We start from the raw sequence: 20813 nt of genomic DNA, 5'->3' as shown, positions 1-20813 counted from the left end.
AAAAGAATTTTTTTTGAAGGAGTTCTGCTGCAAACACTTCCAGTCCAAGCCATAGTATTCAAACTTTTTAAACAACAAAAATAAGATGAATAATTTTTTATGTTTTTACAATGACAGAACCTACGCCAGAATCAAATTTGCAAAGCCCTGCTTAAGCAAAAATAAAGCTTCTAACAATTCCCTGCTAGGCAAACAAAAATAATCATGGAATCATTAGCTGGTAACTTTACTCGGGTAAGCATACTTTGTTTTGCTAAGGTACTTTGTGTGATTAAATAGCTCTACGACATTGGGAACCAGTTCCTGGATCTTATAAAGTTATTTGTTTTTTTGTGTTACGATACAGCTGTATATCCAACTGCGCAGCTAAAATCAACCCAACCACTTCGTTCATACTGCAAGGGGCTTGCAGCGGTTGTGATGCAGGAAAAGCAGTATTTGACTGGTCTTTATTTGTGAGGGAACACGGCAGCAAAGAGTTACGAGTTATAAGTGATCTTGAAAGTATAACCTCAACAGGTTAGATATACAATACTCCAGAGTATTTTGAACATCATTTCATAAATTAATTCATATTCATCATGTGACAGACCTTGCAGTTATTCCTTGTATGTATTAGAGACTACAGGTATTTGCTTCACATATTAACCATTTCCTGATCACAGAGGGCAAATTTTTAAAGCCTAAGCAAAAAGGCTATCTGTAGTAAAGCTGTAGTTTGTCCATGTTCACCCGAGCTTACCATCGGCTCTTTTTTATGGTGGTACAGTAAAATAATGTTGCTTTTTATGCGATCCTTTCAAAATCGCCGAGGAGAGATCTGAAATGTCAAACAGCAAAGAGTGCACATAATTGTGCAAAAACAAAACCTAAAATAAGGTTGCAATTAATTTTGTTATAAAAAAAAGGTGCGGGTATGATGTGTTCAAGCCTTAGGCATGCAAGGGTGCCTTCAGTATCCAAAAAAACGTTGTACATGTACCTTAATCATGGAGCAAACCCAGAAGTCGAGAGTGTCTCATTACAAAGAAGATCTTAAATTTTTCTTTTTGTTCAAGGTTCGGACAATCAAGGTATTGACTTTTATCCAAACACCTTGGAAGGTGGCAGAGAGTATATGCTCCAACTGAATGTCAGTGATCAGACTCATGGAAGAGGCTTTATCCAACATTCTTTTATCACCAATCTACCGCCGTATGACGGTTCATGTTCGATTACTCCAACCACAGGTAAGATGATTTTAACTCATTTCTTTAAATTTCATTTAAGTTGTGGAGCCAAGGACTCTTTTCAAGAAAGCACCTTTGAATCATAAACATTAACTAAATATATCTTGAAAAAACAGTAGGACTTTTTCTCTGCTCTTCTCCAAGATACCACATGACTGTAAGGCTCACTTAAGTTTGACGTGGAGTTATTAAAAAGGTTGACCAATAAGGATTGGTCTAACAAAATGTGCATGATTCACTTTAGCCCACTATTTGGAAGAGCTTTTACATGGAGATAACAGGTGTAAGTTGCCAGACGAAAAGGTTGTGTTTGTTCAGCCTCTTTAGTTAACGAAGCATTCCTACAATGAATATATTCAAAAGTACTTACTGTCTACTCTCACCACAGGATATGCCATCAGCACTGAGTTCAGCATCACCTGCTCTGGTTGGCTGGACGAGGGCCACGCCCTAAGCCGCACCTCAATTTCCCCCGATCTCGCCTCGGTTCAGTTCCTCCGGTATCGTGTGATGACCAGGGTCGCCGGAGAAACCAAGTTTTTGCTCAAGACATCCGGGACGCAACGGGCAGTCCCAGCAATGCTCTTAGAGCTAGGGCAGGAGGAGTTTGGCTACACACATGAGGTGCTGGTCAATGTCCTGGATGCATACGGGGCAGTTGCATCTGTAAATTTGACAGTTGAGGTAAGTTATTAGGGATTGCAATTGAAATGCAGTGAGTGGTTTTGTTAGCTGCATATTGTCAATTGTACTTGGTGCTTTGTAATGGAATCGGTCATATACATGAACTTCAAGCTCCACAGTTCCTTACAGGAAATAATAAACTTGAACGTCACTGAGTGACAGATAATGTATGAGCACTACTTGTACATACATGTACATACATACACATACACACAATGTAAGAAGCCACTTTTATTATTATGAAGTTATTATTATAAATTTTTGAATTTACCCATATACACACATGTGTGTTAGTTTTGTGAACACTGTTTACTTTCAAAAACTGTATGGAAAAAAATCAAAGGCACGTTACTCAGCTGGATTCAAACCAGCGACCTTTGCAATTCTAGAGCGGTGTTTTACCAACTAGACCAAAGGTTGTGTCTTACCATGACATGACAGCGTTTCTGTCAGACTTATGCTGTAAATTTCCATGTATTAAATGATTATTATTGTTATCAGATACAATAACAAATCATCATCTACTGCATGGTATAACATTCATACATGTGTATCTTGTGCCTTCTGTACATGTAGGTGAGACCGCCCAGTCTGAGACAGGAGGAACTCTTATCTTTATTCGGCTCCAACACCAGTCAACTTTCACTCCTGGTTTCATCTGGCGACGCACAGGGGGCTTTTCAGCTCATAACTGCAATCTTGTCTGTCCTCCCTACGGTAAGTCAAGATATAAGAATATAAAGTTCTTAATATTTCACAATAACGTATCAATGTACTTCACAGTAGTGCCTTGGGGTCTTCACAGAGTTAAAGGCAGTGGACACTAGTAATGGTAGAATGTAGTTACTTAAAATTTAAATAATTATTAGCATAAAACCTTACTTGGTAACAAGTATTGGGGAGAGGTCGATAGTATACAAATATTGACTGCTTCGAGTGCTATGGTTAAAACTATGACTCCCGAGGTGATCCCCGGAGCGTTCTATTTTCCCGAGGCGAAACCAAGGGAACATAGAACGCTACGGGGATCACCAAGGGAGTCATAGTTTTAACCATTGCACGAGTCAAAGCAGTCAATATTTGTTTTATAACACCCCAAACATTTCTAAATACTGTACTGTTATTATTAAGTTACAGACCTGAATGCTACAATCCACGGACGACGCGAATACAGATTGCAAAAACTTTTACTGTGCTGCATGTAGTGTCGTGCAATCCGAAATGGTTACAGACTATTAATTTAACATCCTCGCACACGCAACTGACGTCTGGGTACTGCACGCCGTGTGCTAGTCTTCGGACTAGTGCACGGCAAACCGACATACTATCACACGGCCGTCGTCTAGCAAAACTAAAACATGTCATGTGACGCGCTCTAAACCAATGAGCAGGCAGAATACTTGTTAAGGGTGTTATAATATAAAACATTGTGAGAAAAGGCTCCTTCTGAAGTGCCGAGTTTTCGAGAAAGAAGTAGTTTTTGACGAACTTGATTTTGAGACCTCAGAATTAGATTTTGAGGTCTGGAAATCAAGCATCTGAAAGCACACAACTACGTGTGACAATGGTGTTTTTTCTTCTCATTATTATCTCACAACTTGACAACCAAACTCAAACTTTCACAGGTTTGTTATTTTATGCATCTGTTGAGATACACCAAGTGAGAAGACTGGTTTTTGACAATATTACCAAAAGTGTCCAGTGTCTTTAAGGATAGTTTTATCTCGTATTAGGACGAGTTACTCGTCCTAACTTAGGACTAGCCATAAGTCTTTAATATCTCCTAGGACTAGTCTTAACTCTTTGTGAAATCAACCTCTGGTCAATTGGCCAATAACAATCTTTCTCAGCTCCCTTTAGGAGTATAGCCCTGGGCTACTGTGGCAGTCTAAAGACATTTCATGATAACATAATAACGATAATAATAATAATAATAATAATGATGATTAGCTATTCTCTAATTGCCAAGACATTACAAATTTGTTGAATTTTATTTTATTTTTTTCTTATAGGTTGGAAATACATCACTTATAGAGGTAGGTGTACCCATGATTCTTCCAATAAAGTGATCGATCTTCAAGTCTGTAATATCAGTTTTGAGTCGTCCAAGTTGTTTTGGTTGGGTTGGATTTATGAATCACAAAAGTCAAGACGAGATGGTTGAGTCTGAGACCAGAGACATTTGGGTTGAGTCCGAGTCACCAGTTACAATGGCCGAGTCCAGATTATCAAATAGACATTGCGAGAAAGCTTTTTCCACAAAAACTCAGAAAGTGTCCTTTTCAGTGAGTAAGTGTGTTTACATTGACTCAATTGGTTCATTAATCCTAATGGATGAGCAATTAATCTGTATGGGCAGTCGGCTACCTTCCTTGTTTGTGCAAGATCCAATTAAGTTTGATGTTATTTTGTCCTTCAATGGACCTTTCCTTTAAAGATGTCGGGTTAATCATTCAGGTTATATCCGAGTAACAAGTCACAAAGGTTGAAAGGGATGGTCGAGTCCAAGCCCTAACTCGTTTGGGACGAGTTCAATTAACAAGTCACAAAAGTCAAGTCCAAATGGTTAACAACCAATCATACAAGGCTTTATTAATTAACAAGAGAAACGAGAACTACAGCTTGTTTCACAGACTTACAGAACGAATCTACTCATCATATACAATTTGTGTGTCTTGTACACATTAAGTCCCAAATCTTAAAAAAAAACATTAATGTGATATAATGCTGTGAATATATTAGTCTGTATTTTGATTTATTGTTCCAGCAACGATCTGAATTGGTCTCAACACTTTCTAGGGTGTCTGTATGGGGCAAGACTGTGGAATCTTTACTTCAAGGCTCTTCTACTCTGTCCAACAGTCTGACTGGCCACGTCAATGATAAAGCCCTGGTAAGTGTATGATATCTCAGACCTAGAATCTTAGCTTCGGCACATTAGGGGGAAGGACAGCTTCACTTTGCAAAGGGAACTTTATGGACAATCATAAAGTGTGTCCAAAGCATAGAAATAACCCAGAGAATGCTGAGCTCAGCCGCCCTCTGTGTCGTCTGTGGATGCGGCGTATCGATACCACACGCGATACGCATGTAGGACAAAATGAACATGTATGGCAAAATGAGCATCAAGTGACACGGGTGTATGGCAAAATGGCAAGATAGCAGCGTACATAGACCGTTCTACTTGTTTTCATTATGTCTACTGTATGGCAAAATAATTTGCCATACTGTATATGCATAATGGCATATACGCGTCCATTAAAATGGTCTCAGAACAATACCGCACACACAATGACACACTCAGCGTTCTCCGAGTTCTATTTCTATAGTCCAAAGGCAAAGAACATGGGCAACAGAGAACAAGAGGGACAATAGACCTTTATCATACTTGGTCATGTTCCCATTATCCAAGTACAGTAATGGATGCTGGTATTCATTGCACTGAAAAAAAGAACCAGACTATTTCTCCTTCCAGCCTCAGTTTGGTTTCATTGATTTGAATAGGAGAAAACCAAGATGGCCGCACCATGATAAAGTTCAATTGGTCCACAGGTGATGATATGAATAGTGGAGGTGCATGTATCACAGACAATTAAGTGGCCATTAGTCGGTTGCACACAACACAGTTTATAACCATTATGCATTATTTTTCCTAGCTGGATGCATCACAAGCAATGTTAGCAATGGCCATTACCCTGCAAGGCGTTGATTCTAATAATGTAGAATTGGTTATCAACACAGCATCAGGTAAGACATTTGCAGGCCCTGAACTTTGTTCTTGATTTGGCACCTCAATTTTTCTCTGGTAAAAAGCACTTCTACAAGGAAAGTTAAATTTGTGTTTGAACTTGCAAAAGGCACCACAGCAAAAGCACAGGGCTGGTACCAAGGCAATTGCTGTGGGTGATGTGGGTTATTTCGAGGGCCTGCCCTTGTCAGACACACACACAATCCAGCTATATATCTAGCTCAACAAATTCCTTCCTGTCTTACTAGTTTGTATTTTTGGAGGTAGGGGTCTATCATCAGCAAGATACTCTCCACACAGTGGGCAGTATCTCGCAACTCTGTAAAACTGGGAAACTAGACATCCTTTTCACCAGTGGCTGTGTTTACATTGAATTACTGGGGTCATGAGCAGTCGATCTGCCTGCTGAGTCAGTCAAAAGCCCTACTACTGGTTTATGCATTATCCAAATAAGACTACTGTTTGGACAAGGAATAACATGGAGATAACAGGTGTTAAGTGTCGAATGAAAAGGATGTTTTATTCTAGCCTCTTTCTTAAATGGAGCTTTCTTGTATGGCCACAGACTCATTACTCGACCTCAACCAAATTCCAGAGCCAAGCTAAAACTTGTGTGTAATGATAATCAAGTGGGTAGTAGTGAGTGTGTTTTAGGCTTAAGAGGGTGATGTTTGTAGATGGACCACGATGAAAAATCCTTCAAAAACAAAATTTATTACTCACCAATACTTTAGAAATCACCGCTGGCTTGGGAATGATGATCGCCCAATCAGACGGCTTAGTTCAGGATGCACTGGGAACCAGTGAAGCAGGTCTGGAAATCTCCAACTTTTATGGTGATGATATCTCACCTGAAGATGCTGTCGAACAAACTGCACGATACGAAGAGGAGAAGAAAATCAATATACAAAACGCACAAATGGTGGTATGTACATGTCTGTGTTTCAAGGGAACATTACAAAATTGGTAAGGAAAAAAAACTTGTCTAATCACAGATTTACATAAAACTTACACGGTCTGATGATAGTGGAAAACATCCCTAGAAATATTTAAGTCTGAAATGTCATATTTTATGAGAAATAAATAAAACTAATTTCCCATTTCGAGTTTAGCGCTCAGTAACCGTTTTATTCACATTTTTTTTTAAATCGATGTCATGCAAATTGTGTAAACGTGTTTCAACGTTTTTCGACCCAGATGGCCGATCAATCCCAAACTCCTACAGGTTTTTATGTATACGGTGGATTGTTTTATTAGCAAAAACCAATTCTGTATAATGTTCCTTTAATTCTACATTCCAAGGTGGACCTGAGAACGAGAGAATTCCACTTAATGTAGAGACCAGAAATACTATGTGGAGTTTACACATGGCCACAGTGTTATTTACAGTTCAATTCTCCTTAAAGGCAGTGGACACTATTGGTAATTACTCAAAATAATTATTAGCATAAAACCTTACTTGGTGACGAGTAATGGGGAGAGCTTGACAGTATAAAACATTGTGAGAAACAGCTCCCTCTGAAGTGACATAGTTTTCTAGAAAGAAGTAGAATTTGATTTTGAGACCTCAGATTTAGAATTTGAGGTCTAGAAATCAACCATCTAAAAGCACACAACTTCGTGTGACAAGGGTGTTTTTTCTTTCATTATTATCTCGCAACTTCGACGACCAATTGAGCTAAAATTTTCACAGGTTTGTTATTTTACGCATATGTTGAGGCTATACACCAAGTGAGAAGACTTGTCTGTGACAATTACCTATAGTGTCCAGTGTCTTTAAGTGGACAGAACAAAGGAATGTCCACACACTAACTGCAACACAGAGCTGGGGTGTCGTAAAACAGGAGCAATCTTACACAAGTGTATTAGTATATTGAATTTTCCAAATTTAATGATAACCAGACACCGCAAGGCTGAAAAGCCACTTCAAGGTGAGGGCTACACTTCAGCGATTTGGGCTATCGACCAAAATTTAATGTCACGCAGGGGCAAGTTGCCACCTTCATCTGTATTAAAGTGGAGAACATTGTTTGAATTGAAGCCATGGATATGCATTCTTTTAACCTACGTGAAGTGGGGCATTATTCAATGGACCCTACCCATGAAATATGCTAATTACATTCACGCATGCGTACAGACCCTGTTGGTTGGCAAACGCCATAGAGTTGTGCACTAAGCAGACGCGCAATCGCGTCTGCGTCACGCACCTATTAGCCGTGTACAAAACAGCGCTATGTTCCCTCATTTTGCTAACCAAAACGTTAGTGCGCACGCGCCACGTGCAATTTACATATTTCATGGGAATATCTCCAAGGGTATTATCTCCAAGGGGATCCTTGAGAGTATTCTAAAATAGCAAATGCATGATTAAAAATATTATACCTTGATGCTGCGATCTACTTTTCACCACTATTAGGCTGGTACAATTAGCACCCTAGCACGGCAAACAATTAACCATGCAGTGGATGTTGTCATGGACAAGAGGGTCTTGGGTCAGCCTCCCCTGCGCCTGGAATCTGATGGTCTCATAGTGGAGGTTTACAAAGGTAAACCAGACTCAATAGCGAATCAATCCATACAGTCTGATGCTGGATCCTTCAGTCTTCCAGATGGTTATTCACTGTTTGGTGAACGAGACGACATCCATGTTGAGCAGACTGTGAGTACTAAAGTTGACAAGAAATAAACAGGGTCGATAAAACTGAATCTGTGTGTGTCTATGATGTAGGAACTTGAGGTGAGACTTCACTTCAGACTTTACCTCAAAAGATTTGACTTGAGACTTTAGTTGAGACTTTTCCTCAAAGACTTAGAGAAATGACCTGAGATTTAGCGACTTGACTTGACTTAAAGACAGTGTACACTATAGGTAATTGTCAAAGACCAGTCTTCTCACTTGGTGTATCTCAACATATGCATAAAATAACTAACTATGAAAGAAAAAACACCCTTGTTACACGAAGTTGTGTGCTTTTAGATGCTTGATTTCGAGACCTCAAGTTCTAAACTTGAGTTCTCGAAATCAAATTCGTGGAAAATTACTTCTTTCTCGAAAACTACTCCACTTTAGAGGGAATCGTTTCTCACAATGTTTTATACTACCAACCTCTCCCCATTACTTGATACCAAGTAAGGTTTTGTGCTAAAATTTATTTTGAGTAATTACCAATAGTGTCTGTCCACTGCCTTTAAGACTTCACCTACAAGACTAAGAAACTTGACCTTAAAGGCTTAAGACTCGCCACAAGACTTCACCTAAAGACTTTAGAAAATAGACCTCAAAGATGTCAGATTTTACTTGAGACTTGACATCAAAAACTTAGAGACTTGACATTAAAGACTTAAAGACTTAAGCTGAAATACTTGGAGATTTTACCTCAAAGAGGCTCTACCTAAAAGAATTCAGACATGACTTAACACTTCACCTAAAAGCCTCAACAAGTTACCATCAAAGATTTCAGACTAGACTGAGACACTTAACCTCAAATACTTGGGACTTGACTTAAGACTTCACCACGAAAACTTAGACACTTTACCTAAAAGACTTCTAACTTGACTCTTGTACAGACTTGAAACTTGACTTGAAACTCGAACTCAATTACTTTAAGACTTTACCTCAATGTTTACTCTGCAGAAACATCATATACCTCCATTCTCTCCAAAATGTGATCACCTATAGTGATGGTGTAAACATGGTTCTTATACATAATGTTTCACAAAGTATACAAACTAAGAATAAATTTCCAATTCCTTCCAACAGGTTCTCTTCTTCAAATCAAACCCGTTCAGTTTTTCTGAAAGTTCAGCAAGCATTGGATCCAAGGGTGTCCTCACAATGGAACTCAACGACGGAGATGGAAATCCAATTGTAGTGATTAACTTAACCAAAAATAAGATAAGCATCATCTTCCAGACTGATGAAGGGAAAGTTGAGAGTCAAATGATGCTGAAGATGAGCTTCAAAAGCATCTTGGAAATGCAATATCAGAAGGTAGGTAGATGTTTACTGTCTTGAGTTGCACCCTTTGATAAATGGATCATCTTATGGACAAATACCCTTTTTTCGTTTGCCAAAAGGCAACCCCCTTAAAACAGGTCAAAATAGTACCCTCAAGATTCCTCTTTCCCATTCTGAAAACTGTGTGGTCGTGCCATCTTTACTTTTTTGTTCTACATTATTTTTCGGAAGGGGTTTGGAGCGAATGAAAACATTAAAGAGGGGCTCAGAGGTCAAATTAAGTTTTGTCATCCACTCGTTTTCTAATAGATAGAGCCCTTATGAAAATGGACAAATATAAGGGATATCATGACTGGTAGTTGAGAAGCTGATTTGCGAATGATTACGCTATGATGCGTTTTAGCTGCAGGCATGCGAGGGCGTCTTTGGCAGCCAGCCACATCAACCCATATACATGTATGACTCTAAGCACAGCCAGATTTTGAAAGTGTTTGATTTTTCTGGAATGAGGAAAACAGGAGGGGTCAGAGAGAAAAGCATTTGCAGCCAGCCACATCGACCCATACATGAACATGGAGCAAAGCCAGATTTTGAAAGTGTTTGATTTTTCTGGAATGAGGAAAACAGGAGCCTCGGAGAGAAAAGCAGCGGCAGCCAGCCACACCAACCCATACATGAACACGTAGCACAGCCAGATATTGAAAGTGTTTGATTTTACCACATGAAGTTAAACCGGAGCGACTGGAAAAAAAAAACTTGTGGCATAGGAGAAAACCAACGCACAACTCTTCTCAATTATTACCTTAACAGGGAGGGGAACCAGCAGCCGATTTCACAAAAACTCTAGGATTAATCCTATCTCAAGTTAGGACGAGTAACTCGGCCTAACTTAGGATGGGTTCAATGCGTCCTAATGTCTATAGATACAGAACTTAACTCGTTAAGAAGAGTTGGGTGAAATTGACAGCAGGGCCGCATTGGTGAAAAGAGAGTACTTTACGCACAAGCAAACCATGACGGCAAAGACCACCTGGCTTTATCCTTTCTTGAAATAAAAATTTACAAAAGCCTTTTGACTTATTTATTAAGGTTGAGCTTACTGATGAGAACGTTGAGCTTAGAGTATTTCTCAAAGATGTTTCCGATGAGACCTCAAGATTCCTGATCTATCTGAGAAACGGCAGCTTCCCAGATGAGAAGACGCACGATGCAGTCCAGTCCATTCCTCGGATTCTTGAGGCGGGGGAAAGCTGGGATGATAATGCGGTAAAGAATGAGGCTGAATACACAGCTGTGTTTCCTATAGAAGTATTGAATGGTGTCGGCAACTACTACCTGGGAGTTGTTCTGATGGGTAAGTAAAATATTACCATTCTCTTTGAAAAGTAATATTATAATATGGGTTTGAGGTAGCTAGTTTGAGGCCCAGTCGTGACACTTGTGTCCCTGAGCAAGACACTTTATTGAGGGGGTAAATGGGTACCTGTGTGGGCAGGGACGGTTCTTGTGGTTGGTTTAGTTTAGTGCGCTTAAGCAAAATAAATTCAGCCCAAATTTTTCCTTTGTATGAATCAGCCCCGGGTTCGAGGGAACAGTGAAGAGTTGTTCATATTTGAAAAACTGTCCATCTGCTCATATTAACTATGCCTACTCCATCGTAATAATGTTTGAAGATGAAAACAGAACTTGTGAGGAATAATATTGTTACCGTGGTATAACAAAAAATGCACACTGTGATGGGGTCCATGGTGTACAAAACACCATGGACCTCGCTACAGTGGCAACAATTGTATAATGGCTGCCAATGCTTATGACAAACAATTGTCTTGTTTTTCAGAATCTATGGTCTTGAATGATACATCATCATTAGCTGGGTCAAAGGTCGTTAATGTTACTTTATTGACCTATGCTTCTGGTTGCCGGTACTGGGACACCCATATTGAAGCAATGAGTAGTGAAGGCTGCGAGGTAAGCACTCTTGAATTCTGGTTGAATTTTCCTCAGCCTGTCAAATCTGTGGACTTCGGTTCGAAGCCCGCTTTGGACCAGAGCCTTGCATGTGGATTTTTTTTTTATAATAAAGAATAATATCATTAACTTGTTGCTATGAATTGATCAATTAGAATCGAGGTTTAAGTTTGCTTAAAGATTATAAGTCTTTTCTCTTAAGGGTTTTTCTCACAAACAGCCAGATTTGAAAGTTACAAATCACAAGTATAACCCTAACCCTACCGCTAAGTAGCATACAAAGCAAGACAAATTCTCAAAAGAACATAATCTTCCAAACATGGTGTACCATGTGTCCTGCAAACCAAATATAAGTTTTTAATAATCACGCAATGACTCAAATCCCAAATTCACAAGTAACTTACAAACTCACCTCCTGTTTTTGATGCTCCTTAGGCCGGTCCACTGACGAACCTCCGCTCCACCCACTGTCTCTGCAACCATCTCTCGTCCTTTGCAGCCTCCTTCTTCGTTCCTCCAAACAGCATCGACTTCTCCACAGTCTTCACCAAGGACCTTGGCGACAACGCAGCTGTTTTCTCAACGGTGCTGGGAAGCTTCGGACTGTATTTGATTCTCCTGGTGTGGCTGAGGAGGAAGGATCGACAGGATATTATCAAGGTACTCAATGACCATTGGGTACCATACATCTAAATCTCATTCAAGGTGCCACCATTTTGTAAAATTTCTGTTCAAAACAATCAGCCCAAAATGAGGCTGGTAAGAAAAATAGTCGGATGACCTTAATGCAACAATCCATCTGAGACACTGCTATGTGCGAGAAATCTGATACAACTATGCCAACCCGACCACATCCCTACTGGCGGAGGGTTTCTAATGTTTGTTTTTGTACATTTGTTGAAGATCCTTTGATCTGCAATTTTTTTATTTTATCTGCTGGCGAATAAAATGAAATGACAAAAATTACCTTCAATGTCAGGAGAACCAATGAGATACATATTTTTAGACCACATCATCATCATGGTGTCACCTGTGCACGTACAGCGCACACACGTTGCTCAGTGTTCCTTTGTTTATTGCTCAATTCCATTTGCATTGTTCATTTGCATTGTTCATTTCCATGGTGTAGTGTTATTGATGCTGGTGTGATATTGATATATCACATTGTGTATGTATTTCCACAGTGGGGAGTCTGTCCGTTGGCTGACAATCACCCAAAGCATTCTTACTTCTACCAAGTGACGGTGTCAACGGGATTGGGTCCAGAAAGTGGCACAAGGTCAAAGGTCAGCCTGATACTCAGCACAGACGATGCAGATAGCGGAGTCAGACTTCTGGATGACAATAAGAGGAAGGTAACAAATAAAATAGAATTTCTCTTCTTGTGAGGAAAAAAACTATGATTCGGGTAGGTTTAAATACAGTAGATTATTCTCATGGTCAACTTTATAAGTTTATTTAACAACATATTTGCATGGAGTATTTTTGTGCAATGCTTTTGCAAAATCAGGATACGCGGTTGCACCAAGGCGACATATGTACATTAGGGAGCATGTTTTTTTTTTAAATAATGTCGCATCACATGCTGCTTCCCATGTTGTGTTGAAAACTTACCAAATATTGGCTTCTGACTTGCAACCCCAAACAAAGATACCGATTAATAGGGATACTGTCTAGATAGGGCTAAGAAAGATTTTCCACTTGTTGTGGTGTGTTTAACAAGAAATGGGATGACAGAGGATATGGGCGACCAGTTTTGGTATAAACAACTAATTGGGGAATTCTAGAGATAATAGTGGATAGTCATCCTTACAATAGCTCAGTTGGTAGAGCGCTCGTACTAAAACCGAAGGCCACTGTAAGTCCCGCTCCAATCAATTTGTCTTTGTTTAAACCCAAACTATCAATGAGTTTCCCTTGTGGTATAATAGCTGAAACTTTCACAATGACTTTTGTTCTCTCTTTCTTTATAGTTTTTCCTGCAAATCAGCATTACATTGCCAAAGCAGTCTATGACCCTACCTATAAAATGTATGATTGTATTTCCTAGATTTTTGAGAGGGGCAGTGTGTGCCATTTCCTGATGAGTGTGGCCAGACCTCTAGGTAACCTGTCTCACATCAAGGTATGGCATGATAACACTGGAGCTGGGGAATCAGCAAGCTGGTATCTCTCACAGGTCTCTATTACTGATCTACAAACTAGACAACAGTAAGTCACTGCTTCAGGTGTCACTGAAGTTCCGTAATATTATTATACCGTGTGTACACTTTTTTAAATGGCTGCCGAATAACACACTCCAATATATTTGTTATTCCGCAGCCATTTCAAAAGTGAATAGTTTTTTTTGAGACCCCCTGTTTACTTATTATAATCACTGTACCTTGGAAGCGTAAAGATAGCTGTAAACATGGGTGCTTGCTATGTGGAAACAGAAACACCACGGTTAACCCCTACTTTTCCACTAAAAGTGTTCTGAGCTCTTGTACGTGTATTTACCAATACTAGTACCAGGAACCTGATAGCCATTCAAAGGCCAACTTTAGAAATTATGGTAAAGTATCTTGCTAAAGGACACAAGGGACTCAAACCCACACTCTGCAGATCAGAAAAACCAAAGCTTCAGTCCGGTGCTCTACCAGAAAGTGTCAGGAAATTCTTTATCAGACTGTCAGAATTAACAATTTGTCTTGTTTTCAGATTCTTCTTTGTCTGTGACCGTTGGCTGGCTGTGGAGAAAGAAGACGGAGCAGTCGAGCGTGTCATCCCGGTCGCAACACGCTCCGACCTCACTCAGTTTGGCAAACTCTTCTACACCAGCAGCCGAAAAGACCTCTTCGATGGACACATCTGGTTCTCCCTCTTCAGTCGCCCGACGAGGAGCACCTTCACCAGGGTTCAGAGACTCTCCTGCTGCCTCTGCCTTCTGTATCTGAGCATGATTGCGAGTGCCATGTTCTATGTTGGCCAGGGAGAGGAGCGTGAAAACCAGAGTGTACTACGTCTTGGCCCGATGACCTTCACCCTACAAGAGTTCTATGTCGGATTCATCAGCGCAATGATTGTGGTTCCAGTCAACATCATCATAGTCCAGTTATTCAGGAAGTCTAAACCATCTCAGACTGCCATTCTTCCCAACCATCTAAAAGACACATCGAAAGGCGAATCATCAGAGAACTCCTCCCCGCAGAGCTCTATGAGCGACTTGAAAGGCGATAAGGTAGAGCTAGTACCTTCTTCTAAGCCCAGGAACAAGAAGACGAAGAGTAGAGCCTTCTCGCTGCCGCACTGGTGTGTCTACCTTGGTTGGCTTCTGATTATACTGTCTGCTGTCACAGCAGCATTCTTCACAGTCCTATACAGCCTGCAGTGGGGAAGAGAGAAGTCTAATGAATGGCTGGTATCCATGTTGATGTCACTCTTCAACTCGGTCATCATCATACAACCATTTAAGGCAAGGAGGCCCTTTTCAAAACCACAGCTTAGGCCAAGGCTCTAGTTTAGGCTCTGTCTATTTGATTGAACCCCTGTTGGAAAAAGACATATTTTCAAGATAACTGACGAAGCCCAAGCCCAGGCCCAAGCTATGGTTTTAAAAATGGCCTAAAAATCATTTTTCATTCACGCTCCACCCGAGTTTATTATTTGAAACTCAGTTTAGTTCATCGTTTCAACATTTGATTACCACTCTCCTATCTAAGATGCTAATCCCGCCTCCTGCTTCAACTCCTCTCTTTCATAAATCTGCAGGTGATTGCTGTAGCCATCTTTTTGTCCCTACTATGTAAGAAGCCCACTAGAATGGACATCGTGGTCAATGAGGGATTCTCAAAAGATCAAAATCAGCTTGGGGATGATGAAGAAATGCTTCATGATACAATGCTGAAAGGTAAACAACAAATCTGTCCATATTATGCAAATCTTTGCTGATGGTTGCAAGACCTTTGATAGGAGACTTTATTCAGCTATAAAGGGACCCTACATGTGTGCAAGGGACAGTCCTTTATCATGTTTATAGGTTGAGATAAAGTCTACTTGTGTGAAAGTACTGTGGTCATGGAAAAAACAATATCTTTCTATTCTCCAAAAATGTGAACCTGAGAAGCGTTACTGACAGAAAAATTTCTCAGATTGTGTATTCCTATTTAAGATTATTCTTCCTGCATAGACATAATCGCTCTAGATTTTCAGCAATGTTTAAACCCAAAAAAAACTACCACCTTTTGAAATATAATTTTCACAGATTAGTTTTTGGGGGATATACATGTACATACAACTAATATAGGATTGAAACAAACAGTGGGCTCAAATTACCAAACGTATACCATCCCTTTAAAGGGAAGGTACACGTTTGGTAATTACTCAAAACCAATATTAACTTAAAAACTGACTTTGTAACGAGCATTGGAGAGCTGTTGATAGTATAAAACATTATGAGAAACGGCTCCCTCTGAAGTCGCATAGATTTTGAGAAAGAGGTAATTTCACACTAAAAAAATAAAAGACTTCTAGCTAGAAGTCTTTTATTCCTATCTGAAAGCATACCTATTGGCCCAACAAGGGTGTTTTTTCTCTCATCATTTTCTCGCAACTTCGATGACCAATTTAGCTCAAATTTTCACAGGCTTGTTATTTTATGCATATGTTGAGATACATGTACACCAAGTGAGAAGACTGGTCTTTGACAATTACCAAATGTGTACCTTCCCTTTAAATAGTGATAGTGATCTTGTAGTTCTATTTCTTGTTGGTCTGTGCCAGGCGAACGAAGAGGCAGATTCTGTCCTCCTCCCACTAAGGCAGCCCTTGAAGAGGCTCGTAAGAAGCGTCTGAAGGAGCTGAAGATGAACCGCATCCTGAAGGACACTGGGTTCTACACAGTCTTCGTTGTGATAGTGATGTTCCTTTGCTTCACAACCAGGGATGGATTATCATTCCACATGTCTCAATCAATCCGAGATATCTTCATTAAGAATAACGGGGCGCAGACCGCGGTAAGATTTTTTTTTTTTTACTTTTTCAAAGCAATTCTTCCAAATGCCAAAACATGCCCACACGTCACCACTTCCAAGATGTCCAAGTACAAACTCGCATCCCCTGCACTGCAGGACTTGCAATTGCAAGAATGAAGGTTTTGAATCCCCCAAGCTAACCGCTGATTTCTCAATAACAAGAATACAATGTAGATATTGTCATCAAGTTACTGAATCACAATTCTTGATTTTGTGCAACTCCAAATCACAAACACGTTCAACCAATGTTTGTCTAAGAGAGATTGGCGGTTACCAGCTTGGTGTTTATATCCCCTTGTGGGATTTTGCCGATTTCCCTTGATAGGAATATCATCTTAACAAACAAACTAACAAACAAGATGATCTCTCTGCTGCTGCTTCCCACATTGCATTGTAAACTTGGATGTGATACCTCGCTATACAGAAATGTGGTAATCACATTCACGCATGCGTACAGACCCTGTTGGTTAGCAAATGCTATAGAGTTGTGCACTAAGCAGACGCGCAATCGTGTCTGCGTCACGCACCCAATAGCCGTGTACAAAACAGCGCGATGTTCTCTCATTTTGCCAACCAAAACGTTAGTGCGCACGCACTATGTGCAATTTACATATTTCATGGGAAGGGTCCATTGCAGGTTAAATGGCTTCTCCTTACAACCCTGTAACTAAAAAGGGAGACTGCTTACATTAGGGCAAGAGAGCTTAACCATAGTTAGTAGAGCGCCAGCATGTTAATCCCAGGTTGCAATTTTTCCCTCTAAGGTTATCCCTCAGCTGCTGCTTCCCAGGTTGTACCGTTAACTTGAATGTGATCCCTTGCTAAAAGGCAGTTACAGGTTGAATGACTTCTGACTGGCTACCCTGTTCCAAGATAGCTCAGGCATGTTAATCTTGGGGTCGGGCATTCAAGTCTCGCTCTAGTCAGTTTGTCTTTATGCAACCCAAAATTAAAGCATCTCTATGTATTCAAATCCTACCAGACGAAACTGAACTTCACAAGCTTGGAGAAACTCACCCCTGACCTGTTCTGGAATTGGGTTGAACAAGCTCTGCTACCAGGTCTCTATGGTGAGACATACTATAATGGAGATCCCATGCACTGGAGACATACAAGGTTCCTGAGCAACTGGCAGTGCTACCGTGTTGGCCCTGTACGTCTGAGGCAGCTACGAGTGAAACCGGGTGAGATGCGACACAATTAAGATTATTCAGCTTGAGGCCTTCTGTGGCTCAAAATAAGCCGAAGAAAGATGGAATCTCACCCAGACCTCATGTACATGTAATGCTGACTTGATACTGATCAAGATAAAACACATGGACTATGATCTCATACACCAAACACCAAATGCTTAGAGACGAAGGCACATAAAAAGCCAGAAATTGTTTAGTATTCTCCTTGGATCAGATAAGTATTCAACAATTCCCAGTGGACTTTTCCATTTGACCACCAAAACGTTCAAAACTATTGTCTGGTACTTCGGCACAATGAAGCAGTCCAGTTGTTATGTTCTGGCAGTTCAATGGATTGCAATTAAGTGCCTGGAAAGTCCTGGAGTGTAGCGACTCCCCCTTAAATAAAAAAACAGTTCTTGACACTTAAAGCATGTTTTGACATTTCAGAACCCTGCCAGATTCCTCCAGATGTCCAGACATTGAATCCAAAGTGCCATCTTGGTTACTCCTGGGATAACGAAGACGAGAGAAACTTCTCCGTCGGCTGGCAACCGACAAACTCCAGCCAAACTCAGCCTTACTCAACCGAGGAGTCATCTCCATGGATCTTTCATGACTACCATGAGCTGAAAGGGGTACCTCATTTCGGCATGCTTGCTCTCTACTCTGGTGGTGGCTATGTGGCAGAGTTCGGCACAAGCAAATCCAGTGCCCTATCTATGGCGATGTTCTTACGGGAGACAGGATGGTACGATGAGCTGACACGGGCAATCTTTGTGGAATTTTCAGTGTTCAACGGCAACATTAACTTATTTAGCGTGGTGACCATGTTGGCCGAGACCTTGCCAACAGGGGGCGCTGTTGTGTCTTCCAATGTCAACACACTGAGGCTGTATCACTACGGGGACAATATGGCCATCTTCACTGTTGTTTTTCAGGTAAATTTGTCAACAAATTGTCTGACCTTGGTTCTACTATTTCCACTCCAAACATTTAAGGACTTAACGGTCGAGATATACACACAAAATGTTCATGGACACCCAAACAGAAGCCCGATAAATCAATTTTTACGTTGTCCGGCCAGGGATGCCTTCCCCAGATCTGATATATACGCCGCCGGAACAGCTCGTGGGGAATTAAAGTTCCTTTATACACACCCTTGCATTAATAGAAATCAGGGTAAAAAGCAAATTATATTTTCTATGTCAGATGCAAACATTACCATTTAGTTGTGGTTCCTGCTTCTAGGGATTCAAACTACCTCTAGCCATTGGGCTAGTTCGTCAGTCTAGTGGTAAGACATCAGCTCTAGCAATGAAAAAGTCATGGGTTAGAATCCCACCAAAGCGACTTACGTGTGATTTTGTTTTCATAGAACTCGGGGAAGTTAATGAGTACATTTGTGTAAGCTTAAAAACCAAATTATAAAGCTCAACCTTTTTTACCACTAGGTCCTCTTTGTGGCCTACCTGATCTACTTCTTCATCCGTCTGATTGTGAAGATCAAACAGGCCGGCTGCAAGGAGCTGAAAAACTTCTGGACTGCCATCGAGCTGCTCATGCTTCTGCTTTCTGTTGTTTCAATCGTGATGTTTATACTCAGACAGATCTTCATAGTCAACACACTGCAGGACGTCAAGAACAAAGATCAGGGTTTAGTACACAGAAACTATTTTCTCATTCTCATTAAAGAAAGCTCCATTAAAAATATTAACATCCTTTCCATCTGACAACTAACACCTGTTACATTGGGTCTCCATGTAATTCCTTTTCCAAAAATTAATCATGCTCAAACTACTTAAAATTAATGACATGAGTGACCCAAGTTATTCAATGTTAATACAGCCACTGGTGAAAAGGATGTGTACAATGCAGTTTCCAAGATTTGTGCCAAAACTTTGAAAATATTTAATGGAGCTTTCCTGTTGTGTAAAGATGCAAAGGCGAAGACAAAGATGTTTTGAAAAGTTTTGAGAAATTTTACAGCCTACAGCATTAGAGTTCAACTTTCTCCTGAGGACCATCAATTATAATGATAAAAACTTTGAGCCGTTTATACTACCTGTTCATTTTAAAATCAACACAATTTCAAATGGAGATTTCATGAACACACACCAAGATGTAACAGTGAACCTAACTATCAATTCTGTAATTATTCATTGCAGGTGAATTTGTCAATTTCAGCCATATTGCAAAGTGGGACGAGCTCTTAGGGTACATCTTGGCGTGTGTTTCCTTCCTCTCTTTAATCCGATACATGCGCCTCCTGCGCCTCAACGCCAAGATGTCCCTCCTTGGGTCAACTCTCGCCTATGCCGCAAAAGACCTGTTCCACTTTTCAATCATCTGGAGCTTAGTCTTCTGTGCTTTCGCCCAGCTGACCTACCTCCTATTCCATGCAATCGTGGGTTCCTTCAGCACCTTCATCACGACAACAGAGACTCTCTTCTCCATGCTGCTTGGAAAGTTTGACTTTGAGGCGTTAAAGATGGCCAAACCGATCATCGGGGGCGCTGTCTTCGTCGTCTACATCATTACGATGTATATGATCTTGACGAATATGTTCATTACGATCGTCACCGAGGCCTTCAGGCACTTGAGAGCCAAGGAAGGATCTGACGATGCTACAGATCATGAGATGGTGGAGTTTATGATCGACAGATTCAAGGCCTTCTTCCTGAGACCTCTTCAAGGTCATTCTGAAAATCCACTGTTGAAAGCAAAAGGTTAGTAAAAGATACATTTCACATCTACAGATTTAGTCACCAGTGGGCCAAACTTTCGACCTTTTAAAGCAAAGTATTCCCTTGGTTCTCGAAACCACTATGTTTTAATCCTGATAAATATAGATGTATATAAAAAAAAAGCTAATCTTATGTGAACAGTTATTTTCCAAATGGTGGTCACGTTTTTTTTATAGATATTGATCAAAAACAGACCCAAAGTGTCTATGCAGGACAGAATAATGGCCAATAGGAATACACAATCTGAAAAATGTTACTGAGACAGTACTGCTTCTCTTATTTAAATGTTGGGGCA

General features: G+C 40.4%; 1 protein-coding gene across 1 annotated transcript in view; it reads left to right on the top strand.

Moving 5' to 3' along the window:
• The window catches only part of LOC117293120, a 33872-nt gene that overhangs the window by 11062 nt on the left and 1997 nt on the right, over window positions 1-20813 (top strand). Inside the window, exons 4-25 of the mRNA XM_033775338.1 lie at window positions 347-519; window positions 1059-1229; window positions 1618-1913; window positions 2490-2630; window positions 3926-3949; window positions 4681-4806; window positions 5570-5660; window positions 6396-6586; window positions 8078-8320; window positions 9422-9652; window positions 10709-10973; window positions 11457-11587; window positions 12023-12247; window positions 12772-12942; window positions 13638-13798; window positions 14288-15041; window positions 15338-15476; window positions 16349-16581; window positions 17582-17783; window positions 18222-18712; window positions 19226-19427; window positions 19940-20500. Of these exons, the coding sequence (XP_033631229.1) occupies window positions 347-519; window positions 1059-1229; window positions 1618-1913; window positions 2490-2630; window positions 3926-3949; window positions 4681-4806; window positions 5570-5660; window positions 6396-6586; window positions 8078-8320; window positions 9422-9652; window positions 10709-10973; window positions 11457-11587; window positions 12023-12247; window positions 12772-12942; window positions 13638-13798; window positions 14288-15041; window positions 15338-15476; window positions 16349-16581; window positions 17582-17783; window positions 18222-18712; window positions 19226-19427; window positions 19940-20500 (5222 nt within the window). The remainder of the gene's footprint in view (window positions 1-346; window positions 520-1058; window positions 1230-1617; window positions 1914-2489; window positions 2631-3925; window positions 3950-4680; window positions 4807-5569; window positions 5661-6395; window positions 6587-8077; window positions 8321-9421; window positions 9653-10708; window positions 10974-11456; window positions 11588-12022; window positions 12248-12771; window positions 12943-13637; window positions 13799-14287; window positions 15042-15337; window positions 15477-16348; window positions 16582-17581; window positions 17784-18221; window positions 18713-19225; window positions 19428-19939; window positions 20501-20813) is intronic.

This window comes from Asterias rubens, chromosome 7 (genome assembly GCF_902459465.1).
Source record: "Asterias rubens chromosome 7, eAstRub1.3, whole genome shotgun sequence".
NCBI classification, from domain to species: Eukaryota; Metazoa; Echinodermata; class Asteroidea; order Forcipulatida; family Asteriidae; genus Asterias; species Asterias rubens.
Note: the sequence above shows the minus strand (reverse complement) of the source record. Positions and strands in the feature narration are given on the sequence as shown.